The 19,320-nt window shown below is 54.9% G+C and overlaps 1 protein-coding gene across 1 annotated transcript in view; it reads right to left on the bottom strand.

Annotated features, from left to right (window-relative positions):
• Nucleotides 1-19,320, bottom strand: part of ADCY5 (adenylate cyclase 5) — a 148,582-nt gene that overhangs the window by 27,240 nt on the left and 102,022 nt on the right. Inside the window, exons 4-11 of the mRNA XM_035000010.1 lie at nt 15,838-15,949; nt 14,138-14,265; nt 12,220-12,378; nt 11,140-11,281; nt 9,132-9,272; nt 5,074-5,096; nt 3,839-3,983; nt 2,655-2,752 (exon numbers count right to left, since the gene is read on the bottom strand). Coding sequence (XP_034855901.1) covers nt 2,655-2,752; nt 3,839-3,983; nt 5,074-5,096; nt 9,132-9,272; nt 11,140-11,281; nt 12,220-12,378; nt 14,138-14,265; nt 15,838-15,949 — 948 coding nt within the window. The remainder of the gene's footprint in view (nt 1-2,654; nt 2,753-3,838; nt 3,984-5,073; nt 5,097-9,131; nt 9,273-11,139; nt 11,282-12,219; nt 12,379-14,137; nt 14,266-15,837; nt 15,950-19,320) is intronic.

Below are 19,320 nucleotides of genomic sequence, written 5' to 3'. Positions count from 1 at the left end.
ACCCTGCCAGGCCCCACGACAAGTCCTACTCAACTTGCCAGTTCAACACGAAAATGCAAGGAATTCCCCCTGTCCCTGCTGCCAGGGACAGATCACAGGTGATCTTAACGTTCACCAAGGGCCAGAATCCTCAGACAAAAGAGCTGCCGGTGACTTTCCATCTGGAGCCTCCCACTGGCCCTCCTGGGGCCGGGACTGGCCTAAGGTACACCCCATCATATCAGGAGGTCACAGAAATCCCTTTTCCCTTCCGGGGAGTGAGAGTGGCCTGGAGATGTCAGGCGTCATTAGCAGGTTAAAGGCAAGCAGAGGGCTTGACAAGGCAGGGGAATACCTCTAGAGAGGCGTTCAAAGGGCGTCTTTGTTCCAGGCACCCCCAGAAGCCAGCACTTAGATGCTTTAAACAAGCAGAACAAGGGTAGAGAACTCTCTTCAGAGGGAAAGAAAGACCTTTAAAGTAGCTTTGAATGCTTCCGTAGAGAGAGGACTGCTGGAGAAAGACTTCCGTCAATGCCTTAGCAGCTCGGAGCTGTGGCTGGGGGGAAGGGAGCCACTGCAGGCGGAGCAGGGACCAAGGGAAACCCAGCCCACCAGCCATGCTGCAGAAACAGAAAGGCAAGCGGCACGGAGGCAGGGTTAGAGGCACCCAGGCTAACCGGACTGTCAAGAGCAGCAAGGGGACAGAAAGGCTAGGTCGCTTATTTATACCTGTAGCTCCATTTCCATATAGAAAAAAATGGGGTCCTGTGTCAATAAAGACCCACAGTCCCACCAGCTCTGCACCACCTCAGCGTGGGGGGCAATGGGGATTAGCTGCACAACCAGAGGGCTGGTGTCTGTGGTATCCTACAGAGTCACAGTGGACACAAATGTCAGGACCATCTCTGCAACAATGTGTCATCAAAAATAAAAGGCACTGAGTACTACGACAGGTAGGCATCATGTACCTCCCGATAACATGCACTAAGAAGGACACATCACTTCTGTGGGATTCTTGTCAAAACTGCATAACCTCAACCTGTGAGTACACATCAGACAAACCCAAATGGAGACATTCTACAAATTAACTGGCCAGCACTCATCAGAAGCTCCAAGGCCACAAAAGACAAATAAAGGCTGAGGAAGCATCACAGATTAGATCACACTGAGGAGAAAGAACAGCTAAACGCAATGTGGGATCCTAGCCTGGCTCCTGGGACACAAAAAGGCCATTAGGGGCAACGCTGATGGAATTAGATTACAGTCAGTTAGGTAATAGTGCCATTCCAGGGTTAATCTCGTGCCACTGACCCTTGTACTGCAGTTACCTAAGTGTCAACATTAGGGAAAACTAGATGAAGGCTGTACAGAGACTCTCTGGTACTTCTGTAACTTTTCTTTAAGTCCACAATTACTTCAAAATGAAAAGTAGAAGGTGTCGGGGTGAGGGGACTCTACTAGATTCAGTTGGACTTAGGAGACATAACCAAACACAACCAGTGGATCTTGAGTAGATCCTGGCTATGAATAAACTAAAAGTAGGAGACATTTGGAGACAATTCTGGAAATGTGAACATGGATTTGGTGTTACATGATTGCAGAGAACTGGTGTTAATTTTGTTTGGTATATAAGGCATTGTGGTTAAGAGGGAAAATGCCCTGAAAATAGATATATATTGAGGGCTTTTGGGGGAAAATGTCCTTTCATCTAAAATTTAAATAATCAGGGACACCTGGGTGGCTCAGTCATTAAGCGTCTGCCTTTGGCTCAGGTCGTGATCCCAGGGTCCTGGGATCGAGCCCCGCATCGGGCTCCCTGCTCAGCAGGAAGCCTGCTTCTCCCTCTCCCACTCCTGCTGCTTGTGTTCCCTCTCTTGCTGTGTCTTTCTCCGTCAAATAAATAAAATCTTTAAAAAATAAAATAAAATAAAATTTAAATAATCAGAAAAAAATAGATGAAACAATAGTAAAACATCAACAATAGTTACATCTAGGGGATGGGTGCTGATTATATTAATTACTTTGCTTTTCTGTGTGTTTGCAATATTGCATAATAAAGTCACAAATGTGTAGATACATGCACACGTGCACATACAAATGTATATACACACACAAACATAACAAAGATAACACAAGCGATTATCTTCCTTGTCTACATGTGACTCTGTGACTATCTACCTAACACTTCATTTCTGGAAGCCCACTGCCCACTTCAGAGTGGTCCCCTCGGAAGCCACAGGCCTCTCAGGGACGCGACCAGTCCTTGGAAGCGTTCAGGAGTATCTCTGAGAAAAGCCTTTAGAACCAGAAATCCATTCTTTGAAATACCCAGAGTAGCAGAAAACCTTTATCTTTTGAAGATGTGTTAATGGTTTTGCAAGAACCAAAGGTCACACGGAAGCAAACGTGGTGAATACTTCAGGTGATTTAAGGGCAACCACTGTGTGGGTGACAATGGGGCGAGATGATAAAGTGCTGAGTCTCTCATGCAGCAAGGCAGGCCCAGGGAGGTTTCCCGCCCTGTCACAGGGGACTCAGACTCGTGGCTTCCCCATCCCACCGAGGACACATGGGGAAGCCTCTCCTTGTCTGAGCAAGTCCGACCCCTGCCTCTGCTTGCTCCATGACCTCCGTTCCCACCCCTGGAGCCCCACAGCCAGAGGGACGGTACTCACTGGGGCACGATGGTGATCTGGACAAAGCAGATGAAGAGGAAGACAAGCGAGGCACATGCCACGTAGGCACCGAATCGGTCATCCACCTGCTTGGAGTACTGAGAGGAGGGCACGGGGTGAGAGGGGCCCTGCGTGCTCCAGCCCCGCTCCACCCCAGACACATGCGGGCAGCCCACTCCCAACACCTGGAAGAACCAGCACTAGCCTTCGTGCTCAAGAAAACCAGTTCAAAGCACCCTAACGTGGTGCCTGTGGGGACGGCAGCTGAAATGTGTCAAACCAGACACTTTCTGCAGGTCGGGTCACTACAAGAGTCATTCATAATGATCCTGGCTCAAATCACGGAGCACCATCTACCCGCTAGGACACGCGACCGGTCCGAGTTGTCCTCCCGCATCCTCGCAAAGCCCCGGAAACAGAACCTATGTAGCTGCTACTTCACAGAGGAGCCCGGGCTGGGGCTCAGGGTGGACGGGAGGCTCGCCCCAGCCCCAAATCACGGAGCTCATCTCCCAGCCCCCAGTTCCTCCTGCAACGCCAAGCAGCGTCGCCCACAGAGGCCGCACTGGCACCAAGTCACCAGAGAGGGCGCTCTCGGCTCAGGTCCCTTTCTCACTGGCCAACGAGTTTGCCTCACAGGACCGAGGTTGGGTCTGGCTCTGTCACGACTTCACTGGTGGCCTACAGCAAGTTGCCCACCCTCTCAGTCACAACGTCAGGAGATGGGACAGAGAGATCTCGACTGTCCCGACTTTTCTCCAGTGTGCCAAAGGCAGCTGGGAGGTCCACTGGTGATGATGTTCATAATGGTAACAACAATAAAAATAAAATCGATAGCAACTAACATCACTGAACATCTACGTGGCAGATACTGTTTTATGTGTTTTACACATATGGACTTGTTTAACCCTCACTATGACCCTCTGAAGAAGGTATGGTAAGGAACCCCATTTTCCAGATAAGGAAACTGAGGCATGAGGAAGTTAAGACTTATCCCTTCTGACCGTGAAAAGCCTCCCTAAAATCTCCATCTCCTGAATAGTGTGGCATTGGAGCAGGCGACACTAACAAGAAAGGGCACTTTCTGTGGTGATGGGGACAGGCAGGGAGCCGCCTATTGCCCTGTCCTCCTCCCTCTGGTTCTGGTCCTGCCCAGGGCCTCCTTCCCACCCAGGGGGCCGTACCTTCTTCTCTAAGTCAGGCTCCCTGAAGGTCAAGAGGAACTTGCGGACATGCTCAGACCGCAGCCTGTCGATGCTCCTGGCGTCAATGGCACGGCCCAGAAATTCGTCCACTTCATCCTCAGGGTTTGCACTTTCCTGGGCGTTCCTGGGGAGCAAGAGGCGCAGACCCAAGCTGACCACCAGGGGGCACCGCTGACTTGGCCCCCCTGTACCCAGGCCCATCAGAAAGGCCCTAATAAGGGGTGGGGACTCTGGGACTGGGACGAGGATTGCCAGGAGGCCAACTCTGGGACTGGGACGAGGATTGCCAGGAGGCCAAGTCTCCCCTCTTAACTGCACACATGCAGAGAAAACTGCCCATGTCTGACCCACTGGCTGAAGGGCCTCGCTGACAATAAGGCTTTTCTGACTCTACTGATATATTATTGTAGTACAATAATAATATGACTTGTCATTGAAGGTTTAATTGTTTTTCTCCACAGGTAACAGTCTCTGCTCTTCACTGTCCAGCTGTACCATCATTCTGAAACGAAGGCCAAGATCGGGGAGCAAGCCTCCTGCCACAGAGGCTGTGAGCCACCCCAGTGCTTTCCCCTGGCTCAGGCCACCCTCTGGAAAGCAGGTTTCACGATCAGGATGCTGAACTAAAAGCCCTATTCCTCAAGGTGACACCCAGTCGTCAGTGGGGTGGCTAGCCCCCAAGAGCTGGGAAGTGGAAGAGAAAGAGGACATGCCCTCAGGGCACTAGGCTGTGGCCAGGGGCCGGGGACCAACAGGCAAGGGCTGCATTTTCCTGAGAGCTGCAGGCACGTGTATGCACACAGCCATGTGCAGCGTGTGCATGTACACGTATGTGTGTCCATGTGTTTGTGGGATGAGGACACGTGGGCTGCACTGAGACCCAGCCTCTCCGCCCGGCGGCCCGGGCTCCTGGGCTACCCCTCTAGCAGCTGCAGTGGGCTCCCGCCACTCTCAGCCGAGACTGTGCCAAGACTGTGCCGGACCGTGCCGAGACCGTGCCAGACCTTGCTGAGACCATGCCGGACCTTGCTGAGACCGTGCCGGAATGTGCCGAGACCGTGTGGACCGTGCCGAGACCATGCCAGACCGTGCAGAGACCATGCGGACCGTGCGGGTGCACTGCCCACCCAGCATGGAGCAACTGAGCTATAAGGCAAACTTGGGGCTATCCCTCAGGCCAAGGAAGCAGGAATAAAGAAGGGCATATTACTCACTTGTCCTTGGGGTCTTCAAAGCCCTAAAAGAGAGGGACAGAGAGAGAAGGAAAGGAGTATGAGAACAGAGATGACGCTTCCAGGAGGGACTGTGGGAAAGCAGTCCAGCTCACCAAGGAGTCTGCACTGAGGGAGGCTTGTCACTCATAAGTTCTTTCTTCCTTCTTTCAGCAAATACAGCCGGGGCCTTCCTATGGGACAGGCTCTGCACTAGACACTGGGGGAGCCCTGTGATTTCATGTCATGCACTGGCAAAACCCAGGTGTCTAAGCTCTTCCTGTCCCCACACCCAACTCCCCAACTCCCCCACCCTTCCTCCCAGACCCTGAGTTTGGTAGGTCCCTCTCAATTCTGCCTTGAAATAAGCCTGAAGTAAGAGAAACCACTGAGTGATCAATTCCCACGTGTGCGCGCACGCACCCTACTGCCAGATGCTGAAATAGATGTGGGGACCACACTGCACTGGGGCTCTGTCTCCATTCTATCCCACAGTGGAGGGCTTCCAGGAGCCTCAGCAGCCTCTCGTGGCAAATCCAAGTGCCCGACTCTGGACTCTGCGCCCCTCCCAGGCTGCCTGGCGGCGGTCTCCCTGAACAAGCCAGACCCTTCTTCTTGTCCTCTGGGAATCACCAGGCCCTCTGTCCCAGCCGCGAGAGCCAGGCCACTACACCATCCCAGCCCCAGGCAGGAGGAGTTGGTGTGACTCAAGTGAGTGCTCCACCTGGGGGCAGGCCCACGCTGGGTGCTCCCAGGATCCAACAGGGCGCAAGCTTAAACGGGCAGCAGGGGAACCCGGACAGGCCAGTTCTCCACAGAACGCAGTGAGGGGCTGGCACTGAATTCCATCACAGGGGCCGGCCACGACCTTACTCTGGGACAGAGGACAACTGAGCTGTATTATGCCTATGCTGGCTTCTGCAGCTCGGAAATAGACCTGACACGTTTTCAACAAAGCTGTCTCCGACTTTCTCCTATACTCCTTTGGTCTTCTGCTGGGGCTGGTTGGGGACCAGGTCTGCTCTGGGTGCCATGCTAGTGTGGGGAGCTGAGCATGGGGTTGGGGTGTTAGCAGATAAACCATGGCAGATGATCATTAACAACACAGTCCAGGGGCACCTGGGTGGCTCAGTCGGGTAAGCGCCTGCCTTTGGCTCAGGTCATGATCCCAGGGTCCTGGGATCGAGCCCCCCTACTCAGCAGGGACTCTGCTTCTCCCTCTCCCTCTGCTCCTCCCCTCTGCTGGTGATTTCTCTAATAAATAAAATCTTAAAAAAAAAAAAAAAAACACAGTCCAGCAGACTGGGTTCAAGTTCCCTGACCTGCTTACTAGTTCAGGGAGAGCCATCCTCAGCCCGGCTAGGAACACCCCCAGATAGGTTCCTGCGGTTTGTGCCACAGCACTTCCAGGGAGCAGCTCAGCTCACCCGGTTCTGTTTCGTTCCCAATTCCTGTCCCTTGGACCTAAAGGCAGGAGCAGTGGCCGTGGCCCCTCCACTCACCCACGTGGAGGCGCCGGCTCTGGTTTGCACGCCCGGCTCGGCGAGCTGCCTGCCTTCCCTGAGCCCTTGGGCTTGGCCTGCTGCCCCGAGAGAACACAGAGCCTCTCTGGCTAGATGAGCAGAGGCCCCTGTGTGCCCTTCCTGTCAACCTTCTTATTAATCAGTACCCTTAGGGACCTTATGACAGGCCTAAGCACAAACCAGAGCAGCTCGTCACTATATTTTAAAAGCTGAGTCCAAGTTGGAACAAGATTTAAAGAAATAAAACGGCTGCCTAGGGGCGCCTGGGTGGCTCAGTCGTTAAGCGGCTGCCTTTGGCTCAGGTCATGATCCCAGGGTCCTGGGATCGAGTCTCGCATCGGGCTCCCTGCTCGGCGGGAAGCCTGCTTCTCCCTCTCCCACTCACCCTGCTTGTGTTCCCTCTCTCGCTATCTCTTTCTCTGTCAAATAAATAAATAAAATCTTAAAAAAAAAAAAAAAAGAAGAAATAAAACGGCTGCCTACGCGTTAGTACCTTCCTTAGGTCTCCCAGTCACTGCTTAATCTAATCCCCCACAGCTGTCGTCAGTGGAAGTCAGGGGAGAAGCTCTTCTTTTGCGTATCTTTCGCAAAGATTTCAGGCAAGGGTACCACTCATGGCAGTGCTGTGCCCGCCAGCTGCCGGAACCACGCCATCCACTGCCTGCACACTCTGCCTGCGTGGGCTGGGGGCTGCAGGTGGTCCTTTGGCGTTGGCCTCCGGTGACTCTGCCCAGCCAGGAGGAGGGGCGGGGAGTCTCTTCTCCCAAAGGCTGCGGCAGAGGTGTCCCTGACCCTGTTTGTCCACACACTTTCCTATCCCCTCCCGCTGGCGAGGTAGCCAACACCACGCAGAAATCCTGTAGCCAGTCTCCCCGATGACAGCCCTTCTAATTCTTCCAAGGTTCCTCCTGGTCCTAACAATGATTAATGCGTCTGCTAAATCAGTGCTTACACTCCAAACTACTTCCTTTGAGACTTTGAAATAACTAAAGACTCCACTTATACCAAATATCACCAAGAGAAAAGCTTTCCAGTGATTTTAAACAGAGAAAGCCCATCAGGCGCCTTTCCTGCCTGCTTGTGGTTCTTCCTCTCCTCGCTCCCATAGTCTCCTGCTCACCTCTGTCCTCTCCCTCCTGTCTTCCTGTTCCCTCCTCCCTGTCACCTGGATGACAGCCTCCCTCTTTGCACCCTGCTTTCTGTGATCCCCCCCTCTGCTCATCCCCTCTCTGGTCCTGGTCACATGGATACAGAGTCCGCAGGAGATTAAAGGGCTGGGTGAGAACAGAGAGGGTCCCCCAATTGCTCTTTGCTTTGGGGAGGGCCCCTCAAGGAGGGGGAGTGGTGGCTGGAGATCTGTAGAAGTCCAAGTTCAAAGCCTTGGAGGAAGACAGGCACCCCTCCCCCACTCTGCTCCCTCATAAACTTGGTGTCCTATGAGTTGCTTCTTTACTGTCAAAAATTAAAATGGAGGTCTTGACTCAATTCATGTTTTGATCCTATTCATTTTCCTTAAATCTTTGTCATCTGTTATTCGCCAGCTAGCAAGGAGCAGAGTGGCCGGGTCCCCAGCCTGTCCCTGGCTCATTCTGCTGACTCAGCTGGATTTTCATGGAATTTATCTGCAGTCCCTGCTGCTGTAGCTAAAACCTGGTCCAACACACAGACCCCAAATTGGGGATCCTAGTGCCAGTATGCCCCATCTTATTCCTGTCCTCTGGCTCCAAGGACACACACACACAAAGTGCCCCCCCCACACACACACAGCTCCTTGCACCCTCCAGCCTCACTCACCCTCTCCCCAGGGTGGGCGCCTCCTGCCTGGGAACCAGGCTGCCCTTGAGCTGAGGAGTGTGCTTGGATGGAGAAGCCAAGCTCTCAGATAAAAAGAAAGAAAACCCTGCTGCTCTACCTTGACCTCTGTCATACCTCTTCCTCTTTGTCCCACCCTCTGAATTCTATCATCACTGGCAGAATCCAGGCAGAGCATCCTGAATTAGATGGCCCCTGGTGTACACAGGGATGGCTGGGCGTGTCTGTCCCCCGAGGCAGGCAGGGTCCCTTGAGTTGGAGGTAGCACCCCACCATGGCCTCTGCTCATCCAGTCTGCATGCCCCACTGGAAACCTGTAGTTAGCAGGGGCACTTCTCAGTGCAGAGAGCAAAGGGGACCATCGCCTAGCACTTTCCAAAAAGTACTGAGATGGTTTCTGAGCAACTGAGCCCAAGGATGTGTTGCAGCCACCTGGGAAAGGCGGAAGGTGCTAGAAGGATGTCTGATGAGCTGGTGCCCCACCAGACAGTGCCACGGGAGCACCGGAGGTTCTGGCTGTTCTCCGGGTCTGCTTCCAGACTTTGGGACTCACAGAGAGAGCCGAGGACCAGAAGTCAGGCGCTCTGGCTCCTAGCCCAGAGTTGCTTCTGCGGCTCTCCAAGGTTCTGTCAGGTAACACAAGGGGCGTGGCCCAGTCCTCACACCCACGGAAGGCCCTAGCCCTGGAGAGGCCACATCCCGCACACTGCCCCACCTGCTACTTACCATCCGCTTCATCTCCTTGGACACCTGGTTGCCCCCTAGGTGGTTGTAGAAGGGACGCTCGGCCCCCCAGTGGGGCGGGTTGTGCCCAATGGAGTTGGTTCTCTGGCGATTCATCTTGGCGATCATGGCCTTTTCTTCTTTCTAGGAGAGTAAAACATATGCATCAGCCTGTGGGCAGAGCCTACCAGGTGAGCCCAAGTGGGGCATTTCTCACCCCTCCTGGGTGCCTGGCCATGTAGGAGTTAAGGCAGGTGTCCCTCTTTTCTGTGCACAGCCTGGAGCCTAGAGTCTGCCGGGATCCTGGAGCTCACTGCAGGAAGCATCCTCAATCCCTTCACACTCCCCAACGCTAGCGCTGGCCGGCCTAGGTGGGAGGTTGGTCTTTTGAGAAAGCAAAGGGGTGTGGGGACAACTGTCATTGTCACAGAATTCTTCAGGGGTGCGCAGAGCCCGGGTCTGAGGCGCCGGGGTAAAGGCAGGTAAAGGATTCCAGTCTCCCCTCGACTTATCCCAAACAGGCATATTCTACCAAAGAGGCAGCTTCTGGAGGTTTGGGTCACTAGAACTTGAGAGGCAAAGGCCGATATACATTGTACAAATACAGAAGTGGGGCCTCAGCTGGCTCCCTGTATGCCACCCACGATCTCTGTCTGTCTGTCCATCCATCCAAATGGGCTCCAGGAGGAAGGTTGGAGAGGCCCTGGGGAGACCTGAGGCAGCCTTCCCCTCAACTCCCTCTCTGAGCCTGGGAAGGGAGCCGGTCAGATCAGGGACACAGAGGGGAGGGGACACAGCCTGCTTCAGCTGACACAGCTCCGGGTGGGGTGAGCGTATGGGGTGTCACTCTCTGTCTCCATTTCATCTTGCTGGACCACCTGTCAGAAGAACAGGACCCAGAGAACCCAGGGTAGAAGGTGAGCTCTCAGCCTGAGTGGGGCAGGAAGGGGGGGCTGAAGACCCTGTCACCTTGACAGAGGGGAGGGTGTGGGAGGGCCTGGGAGGAAGTCAGTTCACTTATACGCTAATCAAAGAGCAAGCAAAATGTGTTCAAAAATGTGTCAAATAAGCCACTAGGCACGCTCCCCAGGGTGTCTAAATGCTCCCATCCCTCTCTGCGGTCTGTGGGGGGCCCGACACAGCTCCCACGCGGTTGTGGCAAGTGAGGTTCCCCTGTGATGTCTTTGTCAGGGTGGACACCTGCCCCCAAGGAGCCCCCACATCTACCTTTGCTGTCACCCAAGACTCTCTCTGGACTTTTCTCCCAGCTTAATTTTATCTTTAATCTAACTTCTTAAGAAGAAAGAGGGAAGCTTTTCTCTATCAAAGGCTGCTGACCAACAGGTCAATGCAATGGAAAGATTCATCAGTAAAAAGCTTTTTAATCTAGGGAGAAATAGAAAATGTTTTCATTCACTTTAAAAATTAAGAACATGGAACATGACACTATTAAAAATAGAATGCCAAAGTCTGCTAATAATTCAGTTTTATATTTGGGCAAGTGTGGGCTGGGACAAAGGGAGGGAGGAGAAAGGGACTAGAAGGTGAAACCGGGGAAGGACGGTGAACTGGAGAAATGAAGGTGTGTAGGGACCGGCAAAGACACGTGGGACACAGAGAGGCAGAGAAGGGCCCAATGTCCGCCTGGTTCAGGCAACAGACAAGGAGCAGGGAGGACACGAAACAAACGGTTGGACAGAGAGTAGACGGTGGACAGAGTTCTTGCTGTTTCATGTCCATGCCCGGCCTGTGGCTAACTGATTTGAGGCCTGTTGCGTTTCTGCAACAGAGGCATAACATTCCTGCTTTTGCTGTCAGCCTTTGCAAGTCCTCCGTAAAGCTCATGAGCTTCCCGGGAAGCAGGAACCACACTGCATGAGGAATTCACGACTTGACTCAAGGAAAGAGTGAGAAGAGAAGGAAGTGGATGCCAAGAAACATTCCTCCCTGGAAGAATAAGGCCCTGCAGCCCCCTGGCTTCTCCCACACCCGCCCAGCCCCCCGGCCGGACCCGCTTCTGGGTGCAGCGCAGGATCAGGAAGGTCTCGATACTGTGCTCCTTGAGGTAGGCGTTGCGCTCGCCCCCGCAGCCTGGCTCCACCTCGTAGTCACCATTCAGGTAGTTGAGTGTGGCCTTGGTGATGTGGATGCGCCTGCAGCAGGGAGAGGGGGAGGGACGTGGGGAGAGGAGTGCAGAGAACAGGACTTCAGAACTCCAGCCTTCATGCACAACCACACTGTGACCCACTTGGACACAGTTCAAATCCCACAGCCCCACACTCTGGCTCAAAGGCTAACCCCAACCTAGATCCCGACCTAGATCTCAATGCGCTGGATCCCTCCGCTGTCATCATCGTGGTGGCTTGGGTAGGGCCCTTCCAGGCTCACGGCCACACGGCCACTCTGACCACACAACATCGCACTGAAGTTCTAGCATCGTCAGAGCAGAAGACATCTTTGGCCTGTCAGGAGGACACCGCCTCAGTCCCACAAACTTTGCAAACCTGCTCAGAAGCCAGCAGTGGCTCCGGCTGAGTACAGGACTGAGTCCAGATCCCCCAGCCTGGCACAGAGGTCCTTTTAATACAGGCACTGTTCCTCCCACCGGTCCCTAAGAGGTCCCGTGCTCTACTTCCATTCCTCAGAAACACCACGTTTTGTATGCCTGTGCCTGTCCTCACCTTGGTCCCTCAAGTCTGGCTCTCTCCTCACCTCACCTTCCTCACCTGTCTGAATCCTGCCCAGTCGTCCAGGCTCATGTCCCACTTCCTTCTCATCCTGGCTACCCCGAAATTACCCATGGTTCCTCCCTCCTCCAGAACTCTACCCCCACCTATTGCATCACACAACAAGCCACCCTGTTTTGTGCAAATATCTTCTGGGTGAAGTCTGGGCAAAGGTTGAGAGGATGCTCCCTACAACTTGCCAGCGTGTGGTGCAAGTAATTTGTTAAGGAGAGGAATTTCTATTTAAATTCTGCCAACCCGGAGTTGCAAGTTACCCCATCCTGCCCACCCCAGCCCCATTCCTCACAACAGTCATCCGGCGGGGAGGGGGGCGGGCAGGAAGCTAAGTCTGGGCCCTCACTCACCCTGCCTTGCCTCCAGCTTCCATGTGGTTGGCCAGCGTGACGTCATTAGACCAGACGTCGAACTGCCACTTCCTGAGACCAAGGACACCGCAGTGTACTCGCCCGCTGTGAATTCCCACGCGCATGTTCACGTTCACCCCTGTCACCTCCCGGACCAACCTGGGGATGGAGCAGGGGTAAGGCTGGGAGAGGGTCAGGGGCCAGGCGCACAGAGTGGGGGCGAGGCTGGAAGGCACGGGGTCAGGGGTGTGACAGAAGGTGCAGGGGTCAAAGAGTCATTTCCCTCTGGTCCAGCCCAAATCCAGAGTCTGAGACTGTTCCACCTGATGGACAGGGGCTGGGCCCTGGTACTCAGGTGCCGTAGGCAGTGAGGCATCGCTTCAGGGTGTGGCCACAAGGGGGCACAGTGCCTCACACTGCAACCCAGACCCCACTGCTTCCCCAGGAAGGCACCTTGGGCCTCTGCTCCCCTCAGTCAGTTCAACTGTATTCTGAGGATGCAAATGCACACTAGGGCCCGCTCGAGCCAAACAGGGAAGTTACAGCTGCTCCAAACCCCATTCATATGATGCTCAGAACTGTCCACATTGCAGCTTCATGGATGTTAGCAGCATAATGGAGCAAGGTGGTTAACTGACCAGGGAGGTTCCCCGAGCGAGAAGCAGCACCAGCTCCCACCACAGGCACCACACCCAGGGCTGAGGGCGCCCCCAGGACATGGGTGGGCCCTCTGTGGGCTGGAGCGTATGATAGAAGCTGTACTGCTCTGGGTATGCGTGCGAGGCACGGGGTACGCAGAAGAGGGTGCAGGTGCTTGCGGGGGAGGTACACAGTGTGTACTCTTCGGGGACCGGCATGCTCTCCGATACCCTGGGACAGGCGACACACGACACAGGGAAGAGTTACGTCATTCATCGTTTCTCTTGTCCCGGGACACCCCTGCTGGAATGTGCCTTCCATCCACAGTGCCTTGGGCCCCTTGCTTAGGTTGATGGTATCTCAGCCTTAGGTTGATAATAACTTTCTGGCTTTACGCCAGGGCCACGTCCTTCATGAAGCCTCTCTTGGTCCTCCCAATGGAAACAAATGTCCCCTCCTGCCCCCCACCCCCATCTCAGTCTGCCTCTCTCACCTGGTGCCGTCCGCTCCGCATGCCTGGTGTCACAGCAGCGGGAGTCCCGGCCTCTCCCTCAACAGACTCCGTGCTTCCAGGCGAGGGCTCGAGGCACTAGCTAGCCCAGGCATGCAGGGGCGCTCAGCAAGCCCTGCCCAAAGGAGCTCCGCCAAACCCAATGGAGCCGGCCGCCTTCCTGGACAGCTACTCTGCCCTCTGCCCTTGTCCGCTGCGGCTCTTCCTTTGCCCCTGCCCAGGCTACTTTTGAAGCTCAGTGACTGAGCCTAAGCTGGCATTATCTCCACATCTTTTAATAACCGCGGCCCCTCCTCTGGCCAGCAGTGACCAAGAATTGGCCAAAGATCCTTTTTGCTACTGCTCCCACGAAGGATGGATTTTCTTATATGCGGACACCTGCATTTGCATCCACCTGCCAGACTGTATTACCCTAGGGAGATGTTTAACCTCCGTGCTTCCAACCTTTCTCGATGGGGAAGAAAGGGGCCCATGGGCTCTACACCTGGCTGGGTGGCCGTGGGACCTGAGAGGCGAGGGAGCAATGCATAGGGCACAGCATGACGGCCAGCTTGTCCTCCTCTCCTGCAGAGGTGGGGCCACACCTCCCACTGCCCTGGAGTCTGCAAAGTTCTCCCTTCCTACAGGACACGTTCCTCTGGGAAAAGCTTCCCGGCTGCTGCAGGTAGAAGTTGCCCAGGAGAAGGCTCTAAGCCTAGAGGTGCAAATCAACCCTCCAGTATCAGGTACTCAGGCTGTGGGACGGTCCCCTCCCAGACGGGCACTTACGAGATGGCCTCAATCATGTCCATGCCCATCTCCACGCAGCAGTGGGCGTGGTCAGCCCTCGCTTCCGGCAGCCCAGAGACACAGTAATAACAATCCCCCAGGATCTTAATACGTAAACAGTGATTCTCCTGGAAAGCAAATTAATTTTGAAAATTAAAAATAGTAGGAAAGAGAAGCGGGAGGGAAAGAAACAGGAAGCAAACAGATTCACCCCGTGCCTGGAATAACTTGCCTTTTAGGGCAGTGAGCACAGACCCAGTGCCGGCAGATGCATGGCCCTGGCCGGCCCCAGGACGGGCTTATCAGGAGCCGAGGGGGGAGGATGGAGGACAGGCTGAGCAGCGCTCAGGCATTCCATCCTCCCCAGGCTCAGGAACTCACTTTTATGGTCACTGCTGAGACCCAAGTAGCAAGCAGTTGGTCCGATGTCGGAGCAAATAGGGCAGACTTATCAATTCGAGGAAGGCCCAAGTTGAGAGTCAATGTCCCTGGTTCCACTCCCAGGCCCTGGAGAACGCTCTGACTCTTGGCCTAAGACTCTACAAACAGTTCTCTGATTCTCCTTCTTTTACAAAAAGACTGAAGCAGGAATGAGGCTTAACCAAAGCTCGTCTGCCCCTCAGCCTATCTGAGACTTTGACCAAACAGCGCGCTGGTAACCAGAAAGCATGTGAGTGCTAAGACCCCCCCAGAGCTGAGGTACCTGCCCACTGCTGCGCCTGAGGAGAGGAACGGGCACAGCCAGGGTCACCGTGCGGGTCACAACTGAGCCAGGACTGGGACTGGGATGGGATGTCACTAGTCACCAATTCTCAGCTCTCCAAGTCTGGCCCCCAGGAGTTACTTCACGAAGTAGAACACTGGGACTCAAGTGTCCACGTGGCCTGGATTCTCATTTAAGGCCCATCCACTGCCCGAGGGCCCAGCATACACCCAACTCCCCTCACCCATGGTCAGTGATAAAACCCCCCAGGCAGGTGTGCGACCCGCCATCTAATGCCCTTGGAGGCCCTGGCGCCACCTCTGACTGGCACCAGCCTCTCATCAATGATCTGATGTCCTGTGAGGGCCAAAGGGAACATGTCTGCCTGTTGGTGGACATTGCAGTGAGCAGCCCCTGACATGTAATGACCCGACAAAGGCCCAGGGCATCACCCAAAGACACAAAAGCTGGAGAGGATGACAGTATAAACAGGGACCAAATGGGTAAATGTGTCATCTACCACTCCACGCCCTGGGATGCTACTTCCAATTTGTGCAAACAGCGCAGAGTCCTCCTTCTGGAAGCCTCTGGGGGGTGGCGCACAGCTGTCTGCAGACCAGCTGGGACTCAGACTCATTCTCTTACCAGTCTGGCCCAGCTCATCAAGAAAATGGCTCTATGGGCACCGAAGCTGCCCCACCGAACCGCAATTCCTCAGGGGCCTGGGCAGTGTCACCTGCAGCCCTTCCCACGCCCTTCCTCAGGTGGAGGGCTCCCTCACTTGCTCCCTCGTGAGCAATGACAGCATAAAAACACGTCCAACTGCGTGCGGTGTGAGGACACACAACCACAGCTGCTGAGCAGACCCTCTGCGCAGCAGGGCACATGCCGCCCCAGGGCCCGTCCCGGGGGCTCACGGGGCCTCGGCCGCAGCGCTCTCTCTCAGGCGGCCCAGACGGAGCCCTGGGTGCCGAGGATGGCAGGGAGGGTGACTCACCGCGGCCAGCTTGTCGAAGCGGGCGAAGAGCTCGTTGAGGGTCATGACCAGCTCCTGGGCAGTGCACTGGGATGCCAGGCTGGTGAAGCCCTCGATGTCAGCAAACAGGATGCTGGGGAGACAGGTGGAGGAAGACCCCCATGAGGGAGGAAGGTCACCACCCTGAGCCTTAGGAGGGCTGCTGGCCAGCAAGAGTCCTGGGGAGGGGGGGTTCCAAATGGCTGCTGGGGAGGGCATAAAGGGTCCCTGGCACTGGAGAGTCGAGGATGCTGGCCTCACCATCTGGCCAGGAGACGCCTTCCGTGCTCTCACTGTGCCCTCACTCCCGCCCAAGATGGGGACAGCGGCTGGGGGGCGGGGTGTGCGCACAGAGGCACATGAGGCCTGGGAGTGTGCACCTGCCTGAGTTACCAAAGACAGGGGCCTGTCCCTGCCATTTCTGTCCCCTCTTGGGCCTGCCTTGTTTGACTCCTGAGCAGCCCCCTCAAGATAGCTGCGGCCTTTGATTCATGGGCTTGGAAAGTGTTTCAGGCCCCAGTGGCAACCATACTAAGGTCTTACTTCCGAGCCCCACAGATAAGGTTTCGGACCCAAGCCCTCCATCCCTAGGGAGTCTCTAGAAGGGACAGACTAAAGAGGCTCAGGGAGGAGAGAGAGAGGAAGACCCAGCCAGCAAGCATGTCTGGAAGCCTCCTAAGTTGTCCCTGCCAGCAACATCAGCCTCATCCCCAGGCACGTAGTCAAACAGAGCAGCTGGTGCTCGCACTATGCACTGTGGATCTTCTGTCCATCTCTGTGGCTTGTGTTCCGGAGACTGAAACCGTCTTCCTTTTCTTTCACAACACACCGTTAGAGGTGAGGCCCCAGGGCTGGAGTGTGGAAGGGCCCCTGGAGTTTTTTTCTTTAAATGGTCACAAAAATGTAGTAACTCTCGTGTCTGGAGAGGCTCCCGGTGGCCTTGCTCAGGGCTGGGGGCTTCCAAACTGTCTTCTCGCTGAGTGCTCCATGCGACCCTGCAGCGAAGCCTCGCGTCTCCTCACAGACAGGGCGGCTGAGCCTCAGGGAAGAAGCTGCAGATGGCAGCATGGTGGGCTCCTTCTCCCAGGCTCGTGTTCTTCCCACTATTCCACAAGGCTCCTGAGGCTCCAGATAGTCTTCCTTTTTTAAATTAGGAATGTAGAACTAAACATAGTTTGTCATTTTATCTGGAAAATGTGTACTGGTGCATTAAGCCTGTCTTTCTCTTCTGATGTTTGACACCTGGGGCCTTACTGACCCTGGGGAACCTGTCAGCCCCAGGCTGGCCGGGTCTTAGAGTTAGTCAACAGCTTGCCTTAGGGTCCAAAGCCCCACAGCCCAGCCAGGCTCTCACACTCAGGCCATGAATCCCCTGCCCCAATCACCCCAGGACCGGTACCAGACTCGGGACAGTCCCTACCCCCCAGAGCCCACTGAAACGATTCAAGCCCATCCCAAGCCGGCTTACCCTGCCTCACCCACTCCTTCCAGCAGAAACCCCAGTAAAGGCTCTCATCCCCAAACCCCTCTCCCTCTGCCTCCTGACACACTGGAGCAGTGCTTCCCCACGGGGCCCCACGGTGTGGCGGGCTCCCTTCCCCCGGGATGAGTAACAAAGGATATTTTCAATAGCAGCTGTCTCCTCACCTACTGGCCTTTGCGTACCTGGATAATAAAACTTGCCTTTTAAAACAATTGGACACTGTCCTGTGCCCTTTATGTGTATGAACTCACCTAAACATCACGACCACCCCATGAGGTCAGAATCCTTTTACAGGGGAGAAAACGGGAGGCACAGAGAAGATACGTCATGTGCCCAAGGCCACATGGGCAACCTGGCTTCATGGCCCAGGAGTTGACCCAAGAAATATTAAGCTGGTGGCCCCAGAGCCATCTTAAGTGAATACAAGCATAATACAGGGGTCTGGCATTGTAAATGGGGCAGAGGGAGGCGGAAGGGCATGTACGGGCCGCCAGGACTCCATCAAGAGAGGGCACACTCAGCAGCTGCCTGCCAGCTCACACAAGGGAAGGTGCAAACAGACAAGCCAAATGAGGGGAAAGAAGAAAAGCTGAGGAGGAGGAAGAGGAGGAGTGGAGAGGAGAGATGCTGCCCCAGCAGGCCACAGGACTCGGGAAAGAAGACAAGCTGCTCCGGAGTGGGCAGCTAGGCGGGCAGGGACGCAGAAGATGCAAGGCAGTCAGGAGTCTCCATCAGACCTCCACTGATGCCTAGGGTCTGGACCGGGCAGCACCCCGCCCGAGGGGACTGCATGGCGTCTGCATGCTGGGTTAGAAGAGCAGATGAGGGGAGGCTGCCATGCCTCAGATGCTGATCTCAGCTCCCGAACTAACTAGGTGCAGCCCCCTCCCCACCCACCTGCCACCTCTCCGCCTGTCAGTCTTGCAGGCAACTGGCCCACTCCACTTAGGAACAAGAGAAAGTTCTCCCCCAGTCTATGTAAAAGCACCACCATATAGTTGTTCTGGAAATTCTTAACTCTCAGGAAACCAAAGCTAGTTCAGGTTGGGGTCAAAATCCATGGCTCCAGAGTTAAGAAAGATTCATTCGGCTAGGGTCAGTATCTGGAATGCAAAGCCAGCAGATATCAGGCCCAGCGGCTATTCCATGCTAAGTCCAAAGTTACACAGCGGAAGGCTGGCTTTGGGGGCTGGTGAGACCCCAAAATCCCTGAACCCAGCTTGGCAGGATGACTACTGGGTCCGGCAACCCATGGCAGCGGGCTGAGGAGAAAAGGGGGGAGGAAGGAGAGACACGAGCGTAGAGCAGGGGCTCAAGGTGGGGGGAGTCTGGGACTCCATCAAGAAGTGGCACACTCAGCAGCTGTGACCTCACTGAGCTGTGACCCCACACCTGCTGAGCTCACCTAGCCAGTCAGGAGAGCCCTCCTCTCTCAGCCATGTCTGGCTGTGGGCAGGCCTGCCATCATTCTCCTCCACAGGGGACCTCACTGGGCCTTAGAACACTTTCCTCCACAGCTGCTTTCATCCCGCTAGACCAGTGGTTCTTAGACCTGGGGTCTGTTAGAGATACCGAGAGCATTTATAAGAGTGATCCCAGAGCCCCACGCCCAGAGATTCTGGCTTAATTAGTCTGAGGTAGGGCTCTGCTATTGATTGCATGCACTTGCCTGGTTTTGTTTTATTTTAAGCTTCCCTGGTGGTTCTAATATGCAGCCAGGGTTGAGAACCACTGCACTCGTTTAAATGTCACCTCAAGGAGACTTCTATCACCCTATTTGAACTACAGCCCCTCCCATGTCGGCCTGCCTTACCTGCATATTCTTCTCCATTGCACGTTTCACTCCTCACTGAAGTCCTGATACTGTTTGTGTTATCCTTATGCTCCTGTTGATCTCTTCCCACTGGAAAGTAAAGTCCTCGAGGGAGGGGTTTTGGCCTATTCCATTCACTGCGTATGTCCCAGCTACCAGCACGATGTCT

This window comes from Mirounga leonina, unplaced genomic scaffold (genome assembly GCF_011800145.1).
Source record: "Mirounga leonina isolate KUSES-001 unplaced genomic scaffold, KU_Mleo_1.0 Mir_115, whole genome shotgun sequence".
Lineage (NCBI taxonomy): Eukaryota > Metazoa > Chordata > Mammalia > Carnivora > Phocidae > Mirounga > Mirounga leonina.
This window is presented reverse-complemented; position numbering and strand designations above follow the sequence as displayed.